Source organism: Monodelphis domestica, chromosome 6 (assembly GCF_027887165.1).
Source record: "Monodelphis domestica isolate mMonDom1 chromosome 6, mMonDom1.pri, whole genome shotgun sequence".
Lineage (NCBI taxonomy): Eukaryota > Metazoa > Chordata > Mammalia > Didelphimorphia > Didelphidae > Monodelphis > Monodelphis domestica.
In genome coordinates this window covers 288716482-288738777 of record NC_077232.1, presented here as the reverse complement: position 1 = coordinate 288738777, position 22296 = coordinate 288716482, and the positions used below count along the sequence as shown (strand labels likewise).

Here is a 22296-nt window from a genome sequence, read left to right as displayed (position 1 = left end):
ATTGTATTAGAAATGGAAAAGAACTCACAAGAAATGCAGATGAGATAAAGGAACCCATCAGAAACTCAGGTCAAATACCAGCTTTGGCAAGAATCCTTTCCCAGTCTCCTCTCTTTCCCCATCAGTGCCTTCCTTCTAAGAATGCCTCTGGCTCTTTCACGTGCATGGTGCCTTCTCCAGGAGAATGTATGCTTCCAGAGGGCAGAGGATGGGTTTTTGTCTTTCTTTGTATCCCCAGTGCTTAGTATGGTGCCAGGCTTTTGCTCAATGCTTAATTAATGTGACTGTTCTACCCAGTGGCAAATAAGAAAAAAAAATGGCTGAAATATTAACAAAAATATAGACTATCCAAATAAACAGAACAAGAAATGGTTTATTTAACTAACCCAAAGTCACCCTGATAATAAAGCTCTTTTGAACCTTATTTTCCACATTTGTAAAATGAGCATAAATAACTGCCTAGAAAACTTATATAAATGTTAATTCACTAGAATAGGCTGAAATAAATGCAAACGTATGCCCTAAAAAAAGAGAACCTCCACTCTCTAGGTAGATTATAATTGCAAATCAAGTATAGCAGCTTTAGAACCATGGTAACCAAAACCACACATGCTTGTTCAAAATGGTTTCTATTAGTTTAAAAACTGTCCTTCCTGCCTCACAGTCCACGTGAGAAAAAAAAGAAACCAGGGAAGGGGGAAAAGCATTTTTATCTACCTTAGGGAGTTGAGAGTTACCTGTTTTGTTTTTCAGTCATTTTAGTCATATCTGTCTCTGTGATCTATTTGGAGTTTGCTTGATGAAGATATTGGAGTGACTTGCTATTTCCTTCTCTAGCTCATTTTAAATAAGGTTAAAAATAAATAAGGTAAAATGACTTGCCCAGGATCACACAGCTAGTAAGTGTCTGAGGTCAAATTTGAACTCAGGTCCTCCTGACAGGTTTGGTACTATGTCTACTACCCCTCTTAGCTGACCCGGAAGGACTGAGTGTTACCTTTATCATTACCTATTTTTTTTAAAATCATTTACCAGATGGGCTTGAATTCAATGAATATTTCTGGAAGAAATGTACAATGCACTGAAAAGAAGAAACTGTTTTCAAGGATCTCAGCAGTATTCCTTAGATGCAGACAGTGCACCCATTATACAGAAGTCATTTTCTTAGTCTTATACTGTCCCATAGAGAGAATCACTGGTAGGGGCTTAGCCACTTGCCTGGCCTCTAGTAAGCATTTAATAAATACTTGTTAATTGATTGGAAATAACCTTTTCTCTCCATCACAGCCCATGAAACCAAAATAAGCACAAAATGGTCCTGAGCCAAGTGTGGCTCCCTTCTGCTTTTATAGTGATGTTTGAAGCACCAAAAAAAGAAGTCAGGGAAGCTAAGAATCAGTCTTTTTTTAATCCATATTTTTTATCCTAGAATCAATTTTGTGTATTGATTCCAAAGCAGAGGAGCACTAAGGGCTAGGCAATGGCTTGCTCAAGGTCACAGAACTAGGATGTATCTGAAGCCACATTTGAACCCAGGACCTCCTGCGTCTGGACCTGGCTCTCCATCCACTGAGCCACCTAGCTGCCCCCAATTACAGTCTTTTAGACTGACTTTAAACATAAATTTTAGACATTAACTTTAATTAAACTATGAGAACACTAATGCCCATTGGCTAGTGAGTGGATACATTAATGGAAGAGCTGAATCATATCAATCGTTACATTCTTTCTCTAAAGAAAATCAGGAGAAAATAAGAAAGTTGGGGTTAATAGAAGGATGGCTTATAGGTACTCTTGGGAGGGGCAAAAAAAAAAAGGAGTGGTGGAGTGGGTGCTATTGTAAATCTAAAAGCAATGAGAATCATTCTTTGCAATCCTAAGGATAAATATTCATGAAAAGGTCACTGAAATAATTATCTACCTACCAACATCAATTGCTAAGAATGTATAGGCAGAGAAATTCTAGTAAGAACTTGAAAAGATCCTCCAAATCAAATCACTTCTGATACTTGGAAACATCCATGCAAAGGGGAAATACATGGGAACTATGGTTCACGAAGAAGGAATGAAAGTGGTCAAAGACTCATAGATTATGCAATTATATAGAGGCAGCTAGGTGGCAGCGTGCCCAGGGTCAGGAAGACTCATCTTCCCAAGTTCAAATCTGGTCTCAGACATCTACTAGCTGTGTGACCCTGAGCAAGTCACTTAAATCTGTTTCCTCATTCCTAAAATGAGCTGGAGAAGAAAACATGTTTGCCAAGTAAATTTCAAATGGGGTCATGAAGAGATGGACATGACTGAAAACAACTGAACAAAAACATTTGCATAGTGTTGTGGGGTTTGCTAAACACTTCAGAAATCTTGTTTCATTTGATCCTCCCAACAATCGAGGCAGATCCATGTTATTATTATCCCCACTTTACTGATAAGAAAGAGTTGAGTGTTTTGGCCAGGATCACACTAAATCTGAACTTGAAACTTCCTAACTAAACTTTCAACACTCTACTGCATCCTTTACTGCCTCGTGGTCTCATATCTATTTCAGAACACTCTTTGAAAAAACCATAAGGTACTAGGTAGGGTGAGCACCAAATAACATCACACTAAAAAATGAAGTAAATTCTATTTTAACAGACTGGAAAAGATGTTATTCCTTTGAGAATTTTCGATGAATCAATTTCTATGAAATGACACAGACCACGTGCCTATTTACCAAACAGGACATCTCTCAGCTCCGTTTACATTTTTTGGTTATTCTACATACCTGGAATGTATATTTGACGCAAGAGTTTTTCCTTTCTATGGAAATATGTGAAATATGCAGTCAAGCAAAATAATTTCTCACATTGGCTATGTGGAAAAAAAATGGGTATCTTATTCTGCATCTTGAGTCCATTCCTTCTCTGTCGGGAGTTGGCTATATAATTGGTCAATGCATTAATCCAGAGTGCTTAAGTTGATATATGTAAGAGATAGGGGCTGAAGGAAACATTATTTTGAGAGTCTTGATATACAAGATCCCAAAGGCATGGGAAAAAAATCTACTGAAGGAATTAAAAAAAAGTGAATGGATATGGATCAAACCATGCTATCTTTCACGTCAGTGTATTTACAGTTTTATTTTGGGGTTTTGGTTTGTATGAGTGTGCTCTTACAAAATAACCAATATGGAAGTATGTTTTACATGATAAGAAAAATATTTTCATAAGTGCCCTAGAGAACATCAGTACTTAACGGCTTGTTTGGCACTTTTTTACCATCTCTAAAAGAAAATACTTATGAGTATCATCTACATGTGAGTCAAGGGCATTTTCAATGCAAGGAACAAGCAGGCTTTTACAAGATCCATCTAACAATGGACCATATCATCCAAAATTTCATAATAGCATAAAAGATGGAGTGACTATAAAACTCCTCCACACGTTGTTTATTATGAAAAGACATTTGATTTGGTAGGGTCTTTTTTTTTAACAGACTGTCTTTCATCCATACATCAAAATCATTCAAAATACATTGAAATAACAGCAGAAATAGCACTCTTCAATGATCTTCTGATCATTAACATCAAGTATGGCATAATGTGGGGAGATGAATGCTCACCAAGCACAAATTCAGGGAAGAAAAGGATTCTATGAGATGGAGGTGAGGAGGAAGTCCACACAAAGATGCAGAGACAAGAGTATAATGAGTGAAGATCTAAAGGAAGGCCAAATTGAATGGATCTCAGAGTGCAAGAGGGAGAATAATATGAAATCAAGCTGGATATATAAAATGGGACATATCTGTGAAGCGCTTTAAAAGCCAAACAGAGGATTTTTGTGTTTTATTACCCATGGGGTAATTTTTGTGTTTTATTACCCAAGGCAATGGGAAGCCATTGTAGTTTCCCAAATAGGGCAGTCAGATGTGTGCTTATAGAAAATGCCTTTGGAGGACAGAAGTGGAAAAAGTAGGAAGAGACGTGAGTGAGGGAAACCAGTTAGGAGACAGCTGGCATCATCTCTCTGAGTGGAGAAGTGGAGTCAAATGTGATAGATGTTGTGGAGGTAGAAAGAGCAAGATTTGGCAGCTGGCTGGATATACAGGGTAAGGGAAATGGATAAGTTGAAGATAATATCAAAGCTATAAACCCAGAAGACTGGAAGAATTGTGTGGATGTTTTGGTATAACCTGTTGATATAAAAATTTATACTATTTACTGCCTGGGCGGTGGGGAGGAGGGAGAAAAGCTGACATGTCTAAAAATACAGTTATCATATTTAAGCTTCTGATCTGGCTTCTCATGCCTCAAATCAGGATCTCTTCATCTATAATTACACACCTCCAGCTTAGACTGAGAAACTCCAAATCCACATTTCCTTCAAATGGGACCTAAGTTCACAAACAATTATCTCAATGTCCCCCAGCCATCTTACCATCAGTAAATACGTTGACCTCTGAGGGGCTGCTTTGTCCCAGGTCCTGTGTGTCTCACTTCAAACACTGTTATCTGGCTGGTTAATTTTCCTCTGATTCTCTCAGAATTGTATGTGTTTTCCCTCAAGCATATTTTCTGTGTTTCTTACATTTATGCATTTTTCTGTCCTTTCCAGTAAGTCAAATGTTTTTCATATAAGAAAGGGACTATATTTTACACAAATAACTCTTTTTTGGAAGGAGGGGTAAGGCTCCAACTTGTGATTTTATCCATATGTAGGGAACTCCCAGTGTGGAAAACCCATGCACAAATGAGGACAAATTCTATAATGTAACTAGCCTTAAAGAGTTGCTTGGGGGCAATATGTGTCAGAGGCAAGATTTTCCTTACACTGGAGTTGGTCTTCTATTCACTACACCCTACTGTTTCTCACACTAGTAACTAAATACAAAATAATTCTTAGAAATGTACATACATATGAGCCTAGCCCTGTGGACACTATATACAGTCATCACAGTCCAGAAGTAGAGTGGTTGTATGTTTACTGAAGTGAGGGGCTTTCAAGTTTCTATATCTCTGAATTAAACTTGGAATCAAGAGGATCTGGGTATGAATCCTGCCTCAGACATTAACTCAAGCAAGTCTTTTTAAGGCTCTGGGACTCAGGGTTTCAATATAATGACCTTTAAGTTCTCTTCCAGCTATAAATCATTGAGACAAAAATTTAAAATTAAAAATAGAGAAAAGAAAATAAACTCTAATCTGATTAGGACAGTTTATCTTTTTGAGAAGCTATGGGGGGAATAGAACTAGGCATCACAATTTGTAAGCGATAAAGAAAAATCTCAATCTTAAATCACAGTATACAATAGTTGTCTTAAACTCAAATAGAAATGGGGGCAGCTAAACCATAAATAAGGATTTCTGCAGCTTGCATTTTGACTTAGAAAACAAACTGGTAGCATTTTATATATATATATATATATATATATATTATTGTATTTTAGTTTTTAAATATTTTCCAATTACATTTTTAAAATAGCCCTTACCTTCCACCTTAGAATCAATATAAGGTATTGATGCCAAGGCAGAAGAGTAGTAAGGGCTAGGCAAAGGGGGATAAGTGGCTTGACCAGGATCACACATCTAGGAAATACCTGAGGTCACATTTGAACCTCAGATCTCCTGTCTCTGGGTCTGGCTCTCAATTCACTGCTCCCCAGTTACATTTTAATCTGGTTTTGGAAGCGTTCAAGAGTGTTTTGGATTGGATGGACCTTGTACTGGACACCTCTGATCTCCAGTATTCAATATACCCCTCTGGTCCAACAGGAGCATCTGAAATGGCCAGCTAAAAAACTAGTCATTTCATGCAAAAAAAAAAAAAAGAAGAAGAAGAAGGATGACAAGTTCTTTCCCTTGTTCCTTGGCCTCCTTTCCTCCTCCTTGTCTCTCCACCCACCTCCACCTTTTAAAAATAAAATCGAGGAGGGACTTTCCATTTTATTTTGAACAAAACTTGAGAAATTACTTTCATTTTGATTTTAGAACAAAACTGCTTCAGCCACTGCATAAAGGTGTGTTTCTGTTGGCCACACAACACTCTGTGTGTGCTCTCAGAGGGCCTAAGGAAAGATTTTCATCCTTGTCTGCAAGAAAGCTCTTATCTAGAAAAAGTATTGCCATTGAAAGAGTGCTCCTAAGAGGTTAGCCATTGAAAGGAAGGAATTCAAGGCTCCCTGTATTCAACTCCTGGCAATACTTCCCCGATGGTCTACCACTCCCCCAAAGATTAACTTTCTTCCTTCATTTCATTTTTTTAAAAAAAAAGGAAAGGGAGGGGAAATATTAAAGCAAAATGCATATAAAATGTTCCTTTCATAACAAAGCTTTCTAAAGATTTCCTGTTGGTGAAAAAGAATCATTGTTGTAAGAATCCTTTTTTGCAGAGCTTTTGCCTGGTGGTTTGAGATAAATGTTCTCCATTTTTCTTAGGAGTGAAAAAAAGTGCCAAATTCAGCCTATTACCACCATGGCTCAGCTCCACCCTGATCAGCCCCACTTTCAAAAAAGAATCCTTATCCTGGAAGTCCCTCCTAACATCTAACTAATTGGCTAGTGAGATAGACTGCTAATTTCAACCTTAGTTATGAATGTTGTAACTTTGATATTTATCTAATAACACATTCTTCTCAACTATATCCAACTCCCAACCAAAGAGATTACAAAATAAATGAGGGGAAGTCCAGTACATTTTTTTTTTATGTTTGGAGACTAAATAACTTTATTTCCACCCCATTCTTTTTTTTTTTCTTAACTAGTTTTCTTCTTCTTTTTTTTTAATTTTATTTGGTCAATTTTGAACATTATTCCTTGGTTACAAAAATCATATTCTGTTCCTCCTGCCCCTCCTCCCACCTGCTCCCATAGCTGACACACAATTCCACTGGGTTTTACATATGTTCTTGATCAGAACCTATTTCCATGTTGTTGATGTTTGCACTATAATGTTCATTTAGGGTCTATCTCCCTAATCATATCCCTCTGGATCCACATGGATCAAGCACTTGTTTTTCTTCCATGTTTTTACTCCCACTGTGTTTCCTCTGGATGTGGATAGTGGTTTTCCTCATAGATCCCTCCAGATTGTTCAGGATCACTGCATTGCCACTAATGGAGAAGTCCATTACATTCGATTGTACCACAGTGTATCAGTCTGTGTACAATGTTTTCCTGGTTCTGCTCCTCTCGCTTTGCATCACTTCTTGGAGGTCGTTCCAGTCTCCATGGAATTCCTCCACTTAATTATTCCTTTTAGCACAATAGTATTCCATCACCAACATATACCACAATTTGTTCAGCCATTCCCCAATTGATGGGCATCCCCTCGTTTTCCAATTTTTTTGCCGCCATAAAGAGCGCAGCTATGAATACTCTTGTATAAGTCTTTTTCCTTATTATCTCTTTGGGGTACAAACCCAGCAGTGGATCAGACAGTCTTTTATCGCCCTTTGGGCATAGTTCCAAATTGCCCTCCAGAATGGTGGGATCAGTTCACAACTCCACCAGCAATGAATTAATGTCCCTACTTTGCCACATCCCCTCCAGCATTCATTACTTTCCATAGCTTTCATGTTAGCCAATCTGCTAGGTGTGAGGTGATACCTCAGAGTTGTTTTGATTTGCATCTCTCCGATTATAAGAGATTGCAGTACATTTTTTAAAGTTCCCCTAAAATCTTTATTAAGACTATTTGTTTTTTTATGCCTTTCTTCTTTTACTCCATATAGCAATCTTTCTCTTAAACAATAACATCAACATGAGATAATTTATTTAATGACTCACTTGCTTCTTGATATTTTATATTTATTTGCCTTTATTGTGCTTCTATTTAGAGTGTTTATAAGTCAAATAATCTATCAGCTTCTGGTTTTTGGACTTTTTTTCATGGAGGCCTCAAATACCTCTAAATGTTCATCTTCTTTCATTGATCATTAATGTTTGTAAGCTAAGTCATTGTGGGCTAGTTTGCAGCTTGACATATTTGATTTTATAGAATATACTATTCTATCCTTTCTCTAGCGTTTTATAAATATAAAATAATTCTATGTAACCTCATTTCTCATTCCTTCATGTTTTGAAAGTCTTTCTCCTGATTGCATGCAAATTGAAATTGCTCAGTTTAACTAGTATATGCCTTGGGATTTGATGAACTGGTATTTTTTTGATCCTATCAGCCACTTATTAATTTATTTGATTGATGGGGAGTGAAGTGCTAAAAGATTGGAAAGGTAGGAGAGGGAGAGATTATGAAGAGCTTCGAATGCCATAGAGCATTTTTTATTGCTCCTAAAGGTGATAGTCAGCCACTAGAGTTTATTGGGGGTGGGGCAGAACTTTAAGAAAATCACTTTAATGGATGAATAGAGAATAGGATGGGTGGGGAGAGACTACCAGCAGCTATTGAAATAATCCCTATGATGTGATATGAGCCTACACAAGTACACTACTACACAAGTAGCAGTGTCAGATGACAGAAGGGGGCATATTTAAGAGATGTTGCAAAGATGAAACCAGCAGGAATTTAAATAATTTTATTTATAAATTTTTTTTAAAAAGGAAATAAAAAATAGGGAGTGAAAAATAATGAGGAATCCAGGATGACTTCTAGGCTGCAGGTCAGAGGGACCAGGAGAATGCTGTTAACCTCTACAGTAATAGGGGAGGAAGAACCTGAGGAGGGTTTACAAGGAAAGTTCATCAGTTCTACTTTGGACATATTGAGTTTAAGATATTTATTGAATACTGAAATATCTGAAAGATAGCTAGAGATATGAGATTAGAAGTCACCAAGCGAGAGATTAGACTAGGACAGGTAGATCTGAGAATCATCCATTCTAGAGATGGTAATTAAATCCACTGGAACACGTGAAATAGCCAAATGAAATATTATAGAGGGAGAACAGAAGAAGACTCAGACTAGAAATCTAAGGGAAACCTATGGTTAGAGAACATGATCTAGAAGAGGATCCAGCAAATGATCCAAAGAAGCCTTCAGATGGGTATGTGTTGAGCTCTGATTCCTAACATACATTTATTCTATTTTTTTTTTCCTTTTTTGAACCATTCTAGAATATCTTGCTAATATTCCTGAACTCTAGTCAGTCAGTTCACAGGATTTCAGCTTTTACTGGATAATATTGATACTCTTAAGCTGATGTGATATTTCATCAATGTGATCTGGTTTCTCATTTACTCACTCTTCCTGTTTTAGACTGTTTCGTGTTGCTCTCACTGTTTATGTATTTAATTTTTTATCTCTTCTTTTCTCTTGATCTTTTTGGTGTTCTCTCGTGGTTTCTGCCACTCACGTTTTGGTTCCTACTCCTCATATTGGGACACAGACATTCCTGCCTAGGCTGCTGAGTGGACTTAGCCTCCTCCCTTGGGGCAGTTTGGAAATCACTTGAGTTTTCCCGTCTCCTTTCCAGTTAGGTCTGATGTGTTGTTACTCCATAGTCCAAGATCCTGAACACCAACCGCACCATACTTTTGATTCTGCATATATCTTTTTTCTCTTTTCACTAACAGAATGACAGAATCAATGATTGTTGCTTCTTTTGGGGGGTTTGGAGAGTGAGAACATTCATTGCTGTAAAAGATCCCAGTCACAATCCTATGAGTTTTCTTGTGTTCATGGCAATGGGTACATGAGAATTAAAGAGAATCTCTGGGTGAGAACTCTGAATACTAAGTTCTCCAATGTTAACTCAGGAGGTTTTTACCTTACTGAGATGTAGTTTATATTCTTATCTTGTAGGTCCAGGTGTGATGACTATGTATCTGAGACTTGTTTCCTTTCTTGTGGGATCTGACAGATCTATTGAAAATTTCTATTGTGCCATCTTGCTGGTCAGGACAAAAATCTTCCCCAAAGAGCCAAAAGTATGGATATTCCAGAAGCAAACAGATGGAGGAAACCAACTGAGGGAAATTTGGAAAGGAGAACAAAGTGTTTATATTATTTCTCTTTAAACTCCCCATAAAAAAGGATAATTAAACTGAAAGAGGAGGAGAGGGGTAACTTTCAAAACTGTATGACTAAGTAGCAATCACTGAACCTTTGTGAACTCTAAATCACATCCTTCCCTCCCCTCCAGGTTACAGACATTCTTTCCTAAGCTTGTGAAAATTCCAAGGCCCTTTAAAAGTCATTAAAAAGCTTTAAGTACCTGGAAAACAGAACCCCATCTTTTAATTCAGTGAACTCTTGGTTGTTTCCATCTCAATCCATTTTGGAGACCCCTCCCCTTTCCCCTAAAGCAGAAAGCAGCCTTTCAAAACTGAGCCAGAACTTTTAAATGAGGGACACCTGACCCTCAGTCTTCTGAGGCTAAAGAAACAATCAACCTTCTGCTGAGTCAGTGAGAACACTTCTATCATTCCTTTTTCTAATTATACTTAAGCAGAAATCAGAGAGAATTGTGCCTGTCCATGCCTGAGCCCCTAGAGACAGAATGTGTTTAAAAATAAATGTTTAAGACATCCTAGCCCATCCCTGCCTCTACCACTTAAGTTTAGACATTCTTTACTTTTCTCCTAGACCACCCTGAAAACTTCCTGCCTGACCTGATTGCTGTAACTCTTGTCTGTGTCCAATCTGCTGTCCACGTTTTGCCAGCCATCTTTTTAAAGCTCAGCTCTGACCATGTTGCTCATAACATCACTGAATCATAGGTTTGGGATAAAGGGACCTTACAGCCCATCTTATTTATCGCTCATGTTATAGATGAGGTAACTGAGGCTCACAGACAATTGCCTAGGATTGCTTTGCTGGTAAGAGTCAGAGGAAGGATTCAAACCCAAGTCTTCCTGACTCTCAGGAAGATTTGAGATAAAAATCCAGCCTTAATCAGTTTCTAGCTGTGTGAACCTGGGCAAAGGGACTTGATCCTGTTGACCTCGGTTTCTTCATCTATAAAATAAGCTGGTTGACTAACACAGGTTAAGTCAATTGCCCAGGATGTATGCCCAGCTAGTAAGCATCTGAGGCTGGATCTGAACTTGGCTCTTTCTGACTTCCTCTCATGCTCCATCCACTAAACCACCTAACTGCCTAGTTCTCATAAGTGAACTTTTGCTTTTTTTCAGAGCTCAGGACTCCATGCCATTTCCCAGGCTTTTCATAATGTCCCTCCTGGTTCTCCTCCTTTCCAGTATCTCTCTATGTGGTCCTTGACTCTTGAAGGCAAGGTTGTCTTGCTTACTTGTATTTGTATTTCTAGCATTTAGTACCATGTGTAAAAAGATCCCACTCATTTAGACATGAGAGTTCTGATTTGTTTATTTTTATGAACAGCCTAATTACTTTAATCATGTGTAATATGCCAGAGTCATTCAGTAAGCCCAAATTATTCACCAACCAGTTTGCTACGCACTAGACCAACCACCTCCCTTCCAGTGGGAGGTGCTTTATTTGTATGTAAGTCATAGTACAAACCAGTTCTATGCATGACGATGATGAAGAACCAAGAGGCTTTAAATGACAAGTCTAAAATTACATGGACAATGCCACAGCTGGAAACATGAGCTAGTAATTCCAAGGCCAGCCCCTCCACACAGCTTGATTTCATCAATAATAAGTAATGGCTAAGAAAGACAATAGCCATCAGTCTTTCAACAAACATGTACCAAGTGTCTACCTGTCTACCTGTCTGGTGTCAAGCACTGTTCTAAGGACTGAGGTTGCAAAGAAAGACAAAAGAAAGACAGTCCCTGCCCTTGAGGAGCTCAGTCTAGAGGGGGAGACAGCAGAATTTAGAATTGAAATCAATTCTAAAACAGAAGGGAAGGGAAGGGAAGGGAAGGGAAGGGAAGGGAAGGGAAGGGAAGAGAAGGGAAGGGAAGGGAAGGAAAGGGGAAGGGAAGGGAAGGGAAGGGAAGGGAAGGGAAGGGAAAGAAGGGTGAGAGGTAGGAAGGAAGGAAGGAAGGAAGGAAGGAAGGAAGGAAGGAAGGAAGGAAGGAAGGAAGGAAGGAAGGAAGGAAGGAAGGAAAAGAAAGAAAGAAAGAAAGAAAGAAAGAAAGAAAGAAAGAAAGAAAGAAAGAAAGAAAGAAAGAAAGAAAGAAAGAAAGAAAGAAAGAAAGAAAGAAAGAAAGAAAGAAAGAAAGAAAGAAAGAAAGAAAGAAAGAAAGAAAGAAAGAAAGAAAGAAAGAAAGAAATTAAAGATGGGAAAAAAAGAATTGTAGACATGAATATTTGGCTTCACCCTTCTCTAGAGAAAATAATGGGGTTGGTCAGGGAGCAGAGTCATGTACTTTACCAAATCACTTAACTCCTTGTCTTTTTCTCCTCTTCTTTGCAGGAAGCATTGTAGCCATTACTGTGACAGTAATTGCAGTGGTATTGCTGGTATTTGGAGTAGCAGCCTATCTGAAGATCAGGTAACATTTGCCTCATTTTCCATCATGAATCAAACCATGGTGTCTGATAGCTCCAAGCTCCAACTGTCAGTTAATAATAAGCTCAAAAATAACTTATTACATACCTACTATGTGCCAGGAATGATGGGATACAAAGAAAGTTTTTTTAAAAAAAGCTCATAAGCAGCTATGTACAAATAAAATATAGCCAGAATCCTTTAGAGATCATCTCAGAGGAAAAGCACTATCATTTGCTGAGTTGCTGTGAAGTCTCTTTATTCCTCAGGTTCCTGAGATGTGAGCAGGAATTGACCAGTGGCAGAGTGCTACAATAGAATAAAATAGACATTCTGCCCTGTATCATCCAGATATAGAAAAAGAGGCCATTTGTGCTATGGCAAAGAGATGAAATATTGGGTCTTTCTGACATATTAAAGGAAATGTGTCTCATATGGGTTTCAGCTTGGAATGGAGAACCTACTGTTCATACCAGTCAGACATTGGATGTCTCTCAGTGTGAGCCCCCGGGGCATCCATCCTAGTAGCCAGTCTATAAAATATAACAATTGATCAACCACAGGTTTTCCCTACAACCATTTTTCTTCACCCTCAGTTAAATTCTCTATAGTCAATATTTCCCCCAGTACCAATTCAATCCAAATAACACTTATCAAAGCATCCTCTATATAGAATTAACTGTGCATAACCCATAGGCCTCCTCAACCATTTAAAGTATTTAAAATATGTCTCATTCAAGGGCAGCTAAGTGGCACAGTGGATAAAGAGCTGGGCCTGGAGGTAGGAAAACTCATTTTCCTGAGTTTCAATCTGGCCTCAAATATTTCCTAACTGTATGACCCTGGGCAAGTCACTTGACCCCCATTGCCTATCCCTGACTACTGGAGGGGAGGGAGGAAGGAAGGAAGGAAGGAAGGAAGGAAGGAAGGAAGGAAGGAAGGAAGGAAGGAAGGAAGGAAGGAAGGAAGGAAGGAAGGAAGGAAGGAAGGAAGGAAGGAAGGAAGGAAGGAAGGAAGGAAGGAAGGAAGGAAGGAAGGAAGGAAGGAAAGAAGGAAAGAAGGAAAGAAGGAAAGAAGGAAAGAAGGAAAAAAGAACGGGAGGGAGAGAGGGAGGAAGGAAACAATCTTGGACAATTGTTTTCTTACATTTTGCAATTTAAACTCTCTCCTTTCCCTTTTCCCATTCCTAAAGTGGTAAATAGTCTAATACAGATTGTACCAGTGCTTTCACACAATACATATTTCCATATGCTGTGACAGAAGATACATATCATAACTCACTTTTAATTTTAATTTGCATTATTAACATTCTCTCCACTGCTTTTTTGACTACACAATTACCAAAACAATAATTCAAACCCCAATTTGTAGAATTTGCCAATTTCCAAAGATGTAAACATTCCCAATGAAAATGTAATAATCAGCTGCTGATTGAACTAGCTCATCATATCCCCATCTAAGACACTTCCCAGAAGATCCTATGAACTTCATCCTATCTTTGAGTCCCAAATCAACCTGAATCAAAACTAATAAGTCTAAGAATAACACAACATTTTGAAATGATATTAAAACTAATTCACAGTGCTAATAATCTTTAAAGAAGGCAATATGGCATCCTAACAGACCCCTTTAGGAGTTGAGAAACCTTTGGATCCTTCTCAAAAGGATGTTTTTAAATGCATAATTAAATATTAAATACATAAATATAAATACATTTTAAAATTCCTAGGATTATAAAAGAAACCAATTTTATTTTTTTAATTCTTGAATTAATGTATTTAGTCAATTTAGAACATTATTCCTTGGTTATAAGAATCACATTATTTCCCTCCCTCCCCTTCCCCCACCCTTCTCTCAGCCTATGCGCAATTTCATTGGGTAATACATGTGCCCTTGATCAGAACCTATTTTCATGTTGTTGGTGTTTGCATAAGGATGTTCATTTAGAGTCTACATCCCCATCCTTATCCCCTCAACCCATGTATTCAAGCAGTTGTTTTTATTCTGTGTTTCTACTCCCACAGTTTTTCCTCTGAATGCAGATAGTGTTCTTTCTTGTAGATCCCTCCAAGTTGTGCAGGATCACTGCATTGCCACTAATGGAGAAGTCCATTACATTCAATTGTACCACAGTGTATCAGTCTTCGTGTACAATGTTCTCCTGGCTCTGCTCCTCTCACTCTGCATCAATTCCTGAAGGTCATTCCAGTTCTCATGGAATTCCTCCACTTTATTATTCCTTTGATCACAATCACCATCACCAACATATACCACAATTTCTTCAGTCATTCCCCAATTGAAGGGCATCCCCTCATTTTCCAATTTTTTGCCACCACAAAGAGCGCAGCTATGAATATTCTTGTACAGGTATTTTTCCTTATTATCTCTTTGGGGTACCAACCCAGTAGTGCTATGGCTGGATCAAAGGACAGATAGTCTTTTAGAGCCCATTGGGTATAGTTCCAAATTGTCCTCCAGAATGGTTGGATCAATTCACAACCCCACCAGCAAAGCATTAATGTTCCAACTTTGCCACATCCCCTCCAGCGTTCATTACATTTCATTGCTGTCATGTTAGCCAATCTGCTAGGTGTGCGGTGATACCTCAGAGTTGTTTTGATTTGCATCTCTCTGATTATCAGAGTTTTAGAACACTTTTTCATGTGCTTATTAATAGTTTTGATTTCTTTAACCGAAAATTGCCTATTCATGTCCCTTGCCCATTTATCAATTGGAGAATGGCTTGATTTTCTGTACAATTGATTTAGCTCCTTGTAAATTTGAGTAATTAGACCTTTGTCAGAGGTTTTTGTTAGGAAGATTGTTTACTAATTTGTTGCTTCCCTTCTAATTTTGATTGCATTAGTTTTATTTGTACAAAAGCTTTTTAATTTGATGTAATCAAAATTATTGGTTTTATATTTTCTGATTTTTTTTCTAGAGCTTGCCTGGTTTTAAAGTCTTTCCTTCCGCAAAGATCCGTCATGTATACTATTCTGTGTTCACCTAATTTGCTTATAGTTTCCTTCTTTATATTGAAGTCATTCACCCATTCTGAGTTTATCTTTGTGTAGGGTGTGAGATGTTGATCCAAACCTAATCTCTCCCATACTGTCTTCCAATTTTCCAAGCAGTTTTTAACAAATAGTGGGTTTTTGTCACGAAAGCTGGGATCTTTGTGCTTGTCATAGACTGTCTTGGTGAGGTCACTTACCCCAAGTCTATTCCACTGATCCTCCTTTCTATCTCTTAGCCAGTACCAAATTGTTTTGATGACCACTGCTTTATAGTATAGTTTGATATATGAATCTTAAAAACTACTCAGATTGTACCTTAGAAGATTTGGTTAAGCTATTCCCCTATTGTAACAATGGAGATACTTGATCAGGAATGTATTGGGAACTTTTAAAATCACTCCACCCTACTCAGACAGTGCCTTAGGGGAAGATAAAGTTCTAAACTCCTGAATAAACAATGAAAGTAGCCAACTCATACCTTATAGTAAAGCTAGAACATTAAGTTAGGTCTATTTTTAGATCTAATACAAAAAGGTGTTAAGTACTTGTAAAGGTTAAATTAGTACCTAAAAAGGTCAAGTAGCTTACAAAAGTCAAGCTTAACAAAGAGGTGTGAAGTACTCAGAAGATTTAATCTAACCAAGGAAGGTGAAAACCAAAGAAAATGACAACTAAGAATGGACAGTCCTGGGGAAAAGTGTCTACTGTGATTGGTAGATGTGAAAATTTAGGGGAGGTGACATAAGAGAAAGTTTCTTTAAAAGGAAGGAGTAAAAAGTCAGGAGACAATTGAATTCAGTTTGGAGAGGAATTTCAATTCTGAGTGGAAGAACCCAGCTTGTGGGGAGTGATGAAGACTATCTCGCTCTCCCTTAGGCTCCCTTTTTCTACTGCTTGGCTCAGCCTGAGCCAGAGCAGTTTAAATTAATTCTCTCTCTCTCTCTCTCTCTCTCTCTCTCTCTCTCTCTCTCTCTCTCTCTCTCTCTCTCTCTCTCTCTCTCCCCTTCCCTTTATTCCTTCTTTCTTTATTAATTAAAATCTCCATAAATCCCAGCTGACTTTAGTATTTTCATATTTGGGAATTTCCCATGGCAACCACTTACTTAGATTTTAAGTCAAAACACTAAAATTATCCTTACAGTTTGGGTATTTAGAGTTATCTGGGACTGCAAGGCCTCCTTCCTTTGCATTTTTTTCATGATTTCCCTGGATATCCTTGATCTTTTCTTCTGCCAAAAGAATTTTAAGTTTTTTTCTAATTCAGTAAAAAAGTTTTTTGGTAGTTCAATGGGTATGGCATTAAATAAGTAAATTAATTTGGGTAGGATTGTCATTTTTATTATGTTAGCTCATCCTACCCATGAGCAATCAATGTTTTTCCAATTGCTTAGATCTAGTTTTAATTGTGTGGAGAGTGTTTTGTAGTTGTGTTCATATAGTTCCTGTGTTTTTCTGAGCAGATAGATTCCTAAGTATTTTATATTGCCTAGGGTGATTTTAAATGGAATTTCTCTTTCTATTTCTTGCTGCTGAGATGTGTTGGAGATATTTAGAAATGCTGATGACTTATGTGGGTTTATTTTGTATCCTGCAACTTTGCTAAAGTTGTTGATTATTTCAACTAGCTTTTTGGCTGATTCTCTAGGATTCTTTAAGTGGACCGTCATATCATCTGCAAAGAGTGATAGCTTGGTCTCCTCATTGCCTATTTTAATTCCTTCAACTTCTTTTTCTTCTCTAATTGCTACAGCTAATGTTTCTAGTACAACGTTAAATAATAGAGGTGATAATGGACATCCTTGTTTCACTGCTGATCTTATTGGGAAGGCTTCTAGTTTATGCCCATTGAAGATGATGTTTGCTGATGGTTTTAGATATATACTGTTTATTATTTTTAGGAAAGGCCTTTCTATTCCTATACTTTCTAGTATTTTCAATAGGAATGGGTGTTGTATTTTATCAAAGGCTTTTTCTGCATCTATTGAGATAATCATGTGATTTTTGTCGGATTGCTTGTTAATATGGTCAATTATGTGGATGGTTTTCCTAATATTGACCATCCTTGCATTCCTGGTATGAATCATACCTGGTCATAGTGAATAACCTTCGTGATCACTTGCTGGAGTCTTTTTGCTAGTATCCTATTTAAAATTTTTGCATCTATATTCATTAAGGAGATTGGTCTATAGTTTCTTTTTCTCTGTTTTTGACCTGCCTGGCTTTGGAATCAGATATCATGATTGAAATTCCTGCCTTCTTTTTATCAGTTGATGCGCAATAGATTTGGCTCCATCCTCTTACTTTTACCCTATGTGTATGTATCTACCTTCCTCTTGTGTGTTTCTTATAGACAGCATATGGTAGGGTTTGGGATTCTAATCCACTCTGCTATTCACTTGAGTTTTATGGGTGAGTTCATTCCATTCACATTCAGAGTTATGATTACCAGTTGTATATTTCCCAGCATTTTGATTACTACTCGTAGTCCTGCCTTTTCTTCTTTCACTATTTCCTTCTACACCAATGTTTTGTTTTTAATCAGTCCCCCTAATTCCCACCCTTATTTTACTTCCCTTTCTACCCCCTCTCCCTTCTTATTCCCCCCTTATTTTCTTTACAGTCTTTTTAAACTACCTCTTACCCTCTCCCTCCCTTGTACTGCTTTCCTCCCCACCAGTCCATTTGTTACCCTTCTACTTCCATATAGGGCACAAATCAATTCTCTGCCACAATGGATTGGATCATTCTCCCCTCTTTGAGTCAATTTCAATGCATGCAAGAGTTGAGTATTTCCTATCTCCAACCTCTTTATCCTTCAATGAGCTTCTTTGTGACATATAAATTTACCCCCTTTTTTTCTTTTCCCATTTCTTTTAGTATTAACCTTTTTTTGCTCTAGCTGTGTGTGTGTATATATATATATATATATATACACACACACATATATATATATGTATTTATGCATACATATATCTATTTACATATTTATGTCTTGGCATTTCATCCTATACAGTTTGTCACTGTTCCCTCTAAGTGTAATTCTTATAGTTGCCCAGGTGATAATCACAATTATTAAAATTTAACAATGAGCTCTTTTCTTATAGGGATACATATCATTTTAACTTATTAGGTCTCTTTAAAAAAGTTATTTTTTTGTTTTGTTTTGTTTTTCTTTATTCCATCTTTTTAAATTTCCTTTTGATGATTCTCTTGAGTTCTGTACTTGGACATCACATTTTCTCTTCATTTCTGGTCTTTTCTTTACAAATGCTTGGAATTCTTCTATTTTGCTAAATGACCATACTTTCCCCTGTAAGAATATAGTCAGTTTTGCTAGGTAGTTGATTCTTGGTTGTAGACCTAGTTCCCTTGCTTTCCAGAATATCATATTCCATGTCTTTTGGTCCTTCAGTGTAGATGCAGCCAGACCATGTGTTATCCTCATTGTGGTTCCATGGTATCTGAATGACTTCTTCTTAGCAGCTTGCAATATTTTTTCCTTGGTCTGATAGTTCTTGAATTTGGCTATAACATTCCTGGGTGTTGTCCATTGGGGATTAAGTACAGGAGGTGATCTGTGGATTCTTTCAATCTAAAATATTGGGGCAGTTTTCTTGGATCATTTCCTGTAGAATTATGTCCAGGCTTTTTTCTTTTGTCTTGGTCTCCTGGTAGACCAATGATTCTTAAGTTGTCTCTCCTGGAATGATTTTCTAAATCTTCTGTTTTGTGAATGAAGTTGTTCATATTTTCCTCAATTTTTTTCATTCTTTGATTTTGTTTGTAGTGTCCTGCTGCCTTGTGAAATCACTTGCTTCGAATTGTTGTATTCTGGTTTTTAAAGATTGGATTTCATCCCTGCCTTTTTGGTCATCCTTCTCCTTCCGATCTGATTTTCTTTGGAGGTCATCTTTCATCTCCTTTGCCTCATTTTCATGCTGATTAATTTTGGCTTTCAAAATCACTATTTTCTTGTTTTAGTTCAAGTGCTTCTGTTTCCAGATGACTTATCTTACTTTTTAAGTTGTTTTCCCAGTTGTCTTCAGCCTCTCTTAATTGTGTTTTGAATTGTATTTTGAGTTCTTCCAGAACCTGTATCCAATTCACTAGGTTTTCTGTTTTTTTGCTTGGAGTTCCCTCATCCTTCTCTGTTCCATTTGCTCTTTGTTCATTGCCTGTATAGCAGCTGTTGATTGTAATTTCTTTTTTCTCTTTCTTTTGTTTTCTCATATTTACCCCTTCTTACTCCCTGCTGTTGTCTGAGCTCTTGCTCCTCTCTTTTTTTTTTTGTAGTTTTGGGCTTTTCTTTCCACCTTCACTCTTGGAGTTTTGTCAGTAAATCTCTCAGTGCAGTCTACGGGGGAGGACTGTTGGAGCTTGAGCTTCTCTGCCCTCTGGATGCTTTGATGGGATTAAATCCATCAGTCTGTGGGGAAGGGGTTTTGGTGCTTGAGCTTCCAGGTCCTCTGGAAGCTTTGATGTGATTAAGTCTGGCTGGGTTGCTGAAGCCAAAACCTCAGGAATGGGGCAGGAGGGGGGGATTTGGAGTGTCTCCACTGCTGCAAGTATGCCTCCCACTCTGAGCTCTGTGTTTCTCCTCTGTCTGCTTCCCCCACTGCCTGTGTTGGACGCTCTGAGCCTGGCACAGCTTTGCCCACAAGGTACTCCCTCCAGACCAGAGCCTTTGCCCGCCCAGAGTTTTCAGCTGCCACTAGAGGCTTAGCACTCTAGGTGGGGGATGGGTCCCAGGACCTTCCTTCTTCCTTCCCCTTAAACTGGAGTGTTCTCGAATTCTGGCTTTTGCGGATATACCTTTTAAGTTGAGTCCAGCAGGAGGGTTCCTTGGCTCTGTCTTGTTGTTATGTTTGATTTTCAATCCCCTAGGAGCATTTAGTTTGCAATCTGTAAGGAAGGGTTTTCAGAGGTCTGAATGTTTGCTGCCTCTATGCCGCCATCTAGAGAAACCAATTTTATTGAAATTCAAAACAGAATTTTTTTTTTAATTTCACAGATAGCATAGGTCTAGTCCAAAAGGAAAATATTGGAACATATTACATAGTATCCTTACATAGTAGCCAAAGAGCCAAACATTGTAGTACAAGTCTTTGAAAAAAAAAAACTCACTTCTATTCTGTGAAAGAAGCTGAGGCTGATAAATCGCTTTATACAGGAGTTCTAGAGATTCAGTAGGGCTCAGTCTGTGCTGGGTCTGTGCACCAGGTCCAACATAAATGAAGAGTGCCTAAGATGGGGCAGCTAGGTAGTATAATGAATAGAGTGCTGAGCCTGGAATCCAGAAGATTCATTTTCCTGAATTCTAATCCAGCCTCAGACACTTACTAACTGTCATGACCCTGGGTAAGTCACCTAACCCTGTTTGCCTCAGTTTCCTCATCTGTAAAATGAGCTAGAATAAGAAATGGCAAACTACTCCAGTATCTTTGCCAAAAAAAACCTAGATGGGGTCATGAAGAGTCAGACATAAATGAAAAATGACTGAGCAACAGAACAAAAAATCAAAATAAAAAGTCCCCAAAGGTCCTTGTCAGAATCTTTCTCCATTTATTATTTAAATATTTATTTAATTTAAATTTTATCTTATGTCACATTCAAGGATATTGTTTTTCTACTTATTAATATTTTAATGGTACTGTGTTCTGATCATTTTCATTGAAAATATTGTACTTCACTTATAGCATGAGTCAGATAGAATTCTAGCAAGTGTCCTACAAGTCAAACTACCTTCCAAGTTTCAAATGTCTGACTTAGAAAAAACTTTTAGTACATGGCCCATTTGTTAAATGGGATTTTTTTCAATTTAAACATGGGGCACGACAGATAAGAGTACTGGATGCAGAGTCAAATCACACCTCAGACGTTTTCTAACTATATGAAGTTGATGAAGTCACTGAAACTCAATGAGTCTTAACTTCCTTCTCTGCAAAAATAAAGGGGCCTTGGGGGGGGGGGGGGAGGCACTAGGTGGCTCAGTAGACAGAGCCAGGGCCAAGAAGGCAGGAAGTTCTGGACAAAGACAGAAAAGAAAGACAGGGTTCAAATCTGTCCTCAGACACTTCCTAGCTGTGTGACCTTGGGCAAGTCATTTCATCCCCATTTCCTATCCTTTACCACTCTTCTGCCTTAGAACAAATCATCCTATGGATGGATAGGTATATCCACAGTATGGATTCTAAGATAGAAGGTAAGGGTTTTTTTTAAATAAAATAAAGGAACTAGATCCTCAAAGGTCCCTTCCAGTTCTAAATGTACAATCTTTACAGATCTCCCGAAAGAACTTCCATGTCAGGAGAATCTACAAAAAGATTGATCCTCAGGCCCCCCACCAAATACTCTCTCTCTCTCTCTCTCTCTCTCTCTCTCTCTCTCTCTCTCTCTCTCTCTCTGTCTCTCTGTTTCTCTCTCTGTCTCTGTCTCTGTTTGTCTCTGTCTCTGTCTCTCTCTCTCTCTGTTTCTCTGTTTCTCTCTCTCTCTCTGTTTCTCTCTCTCCGTTTCTCTCTCTCTCTCTCTCTCTCTCTCTCTCTCTCTCTCTCTCTCTCTCTCTCTCTCACACACACACACACACACACACACACACACACACACTACACCACCACCACCAGTGATATATCAGGAGTTTTTAACCCAGTCTTTATGAACTTTGTTTCCATTTAATTCAGTTTCCCTTGCTGTCTTATATATTTTCTTACTAGGGGAGCTAAGTAACTCAGTAGACAGAGTTCCAGGCTTGAAGTCAAAAAGTTCATCTTCCTGAGTTCAAATCTGGTCTCAGAACTAGCTGTGTGACCCTGAGCAAGTCACTTAACCTTATTTGCTTCAGTTCGTCATCTGTAAAATGAAATTGAGAAGGAAATTGCAAAGCAGTCCAGTATCTCTGCCAAGAAAACCCCAAATGATCCAAATG

At 38.0% G+C, this 22296-nt stretch overlaps 1 protein-coding gene across 1 annotated transcript in view; it reads left to right on the top strand.

Annotated features, from left to right (window-relative positions):
• PARM1 (prostate androgen-regulated mucin-like protein 1) overlaps positions 1–22296 on the top strand; it is a 136893-nt gene that overhangs the window by 99722 nt on the left and 14875 nt on the right. The window contains exon 3 of the mRNA XM_007495679.3: positions 12283–12361. Within this exon, the coding sequence (XP_007495741.1) occupies positions 12283–12361 (79 nt within the window). The remainder of the gene's footprint in view (positions 1–12282; positions 12362–22296) is intronic.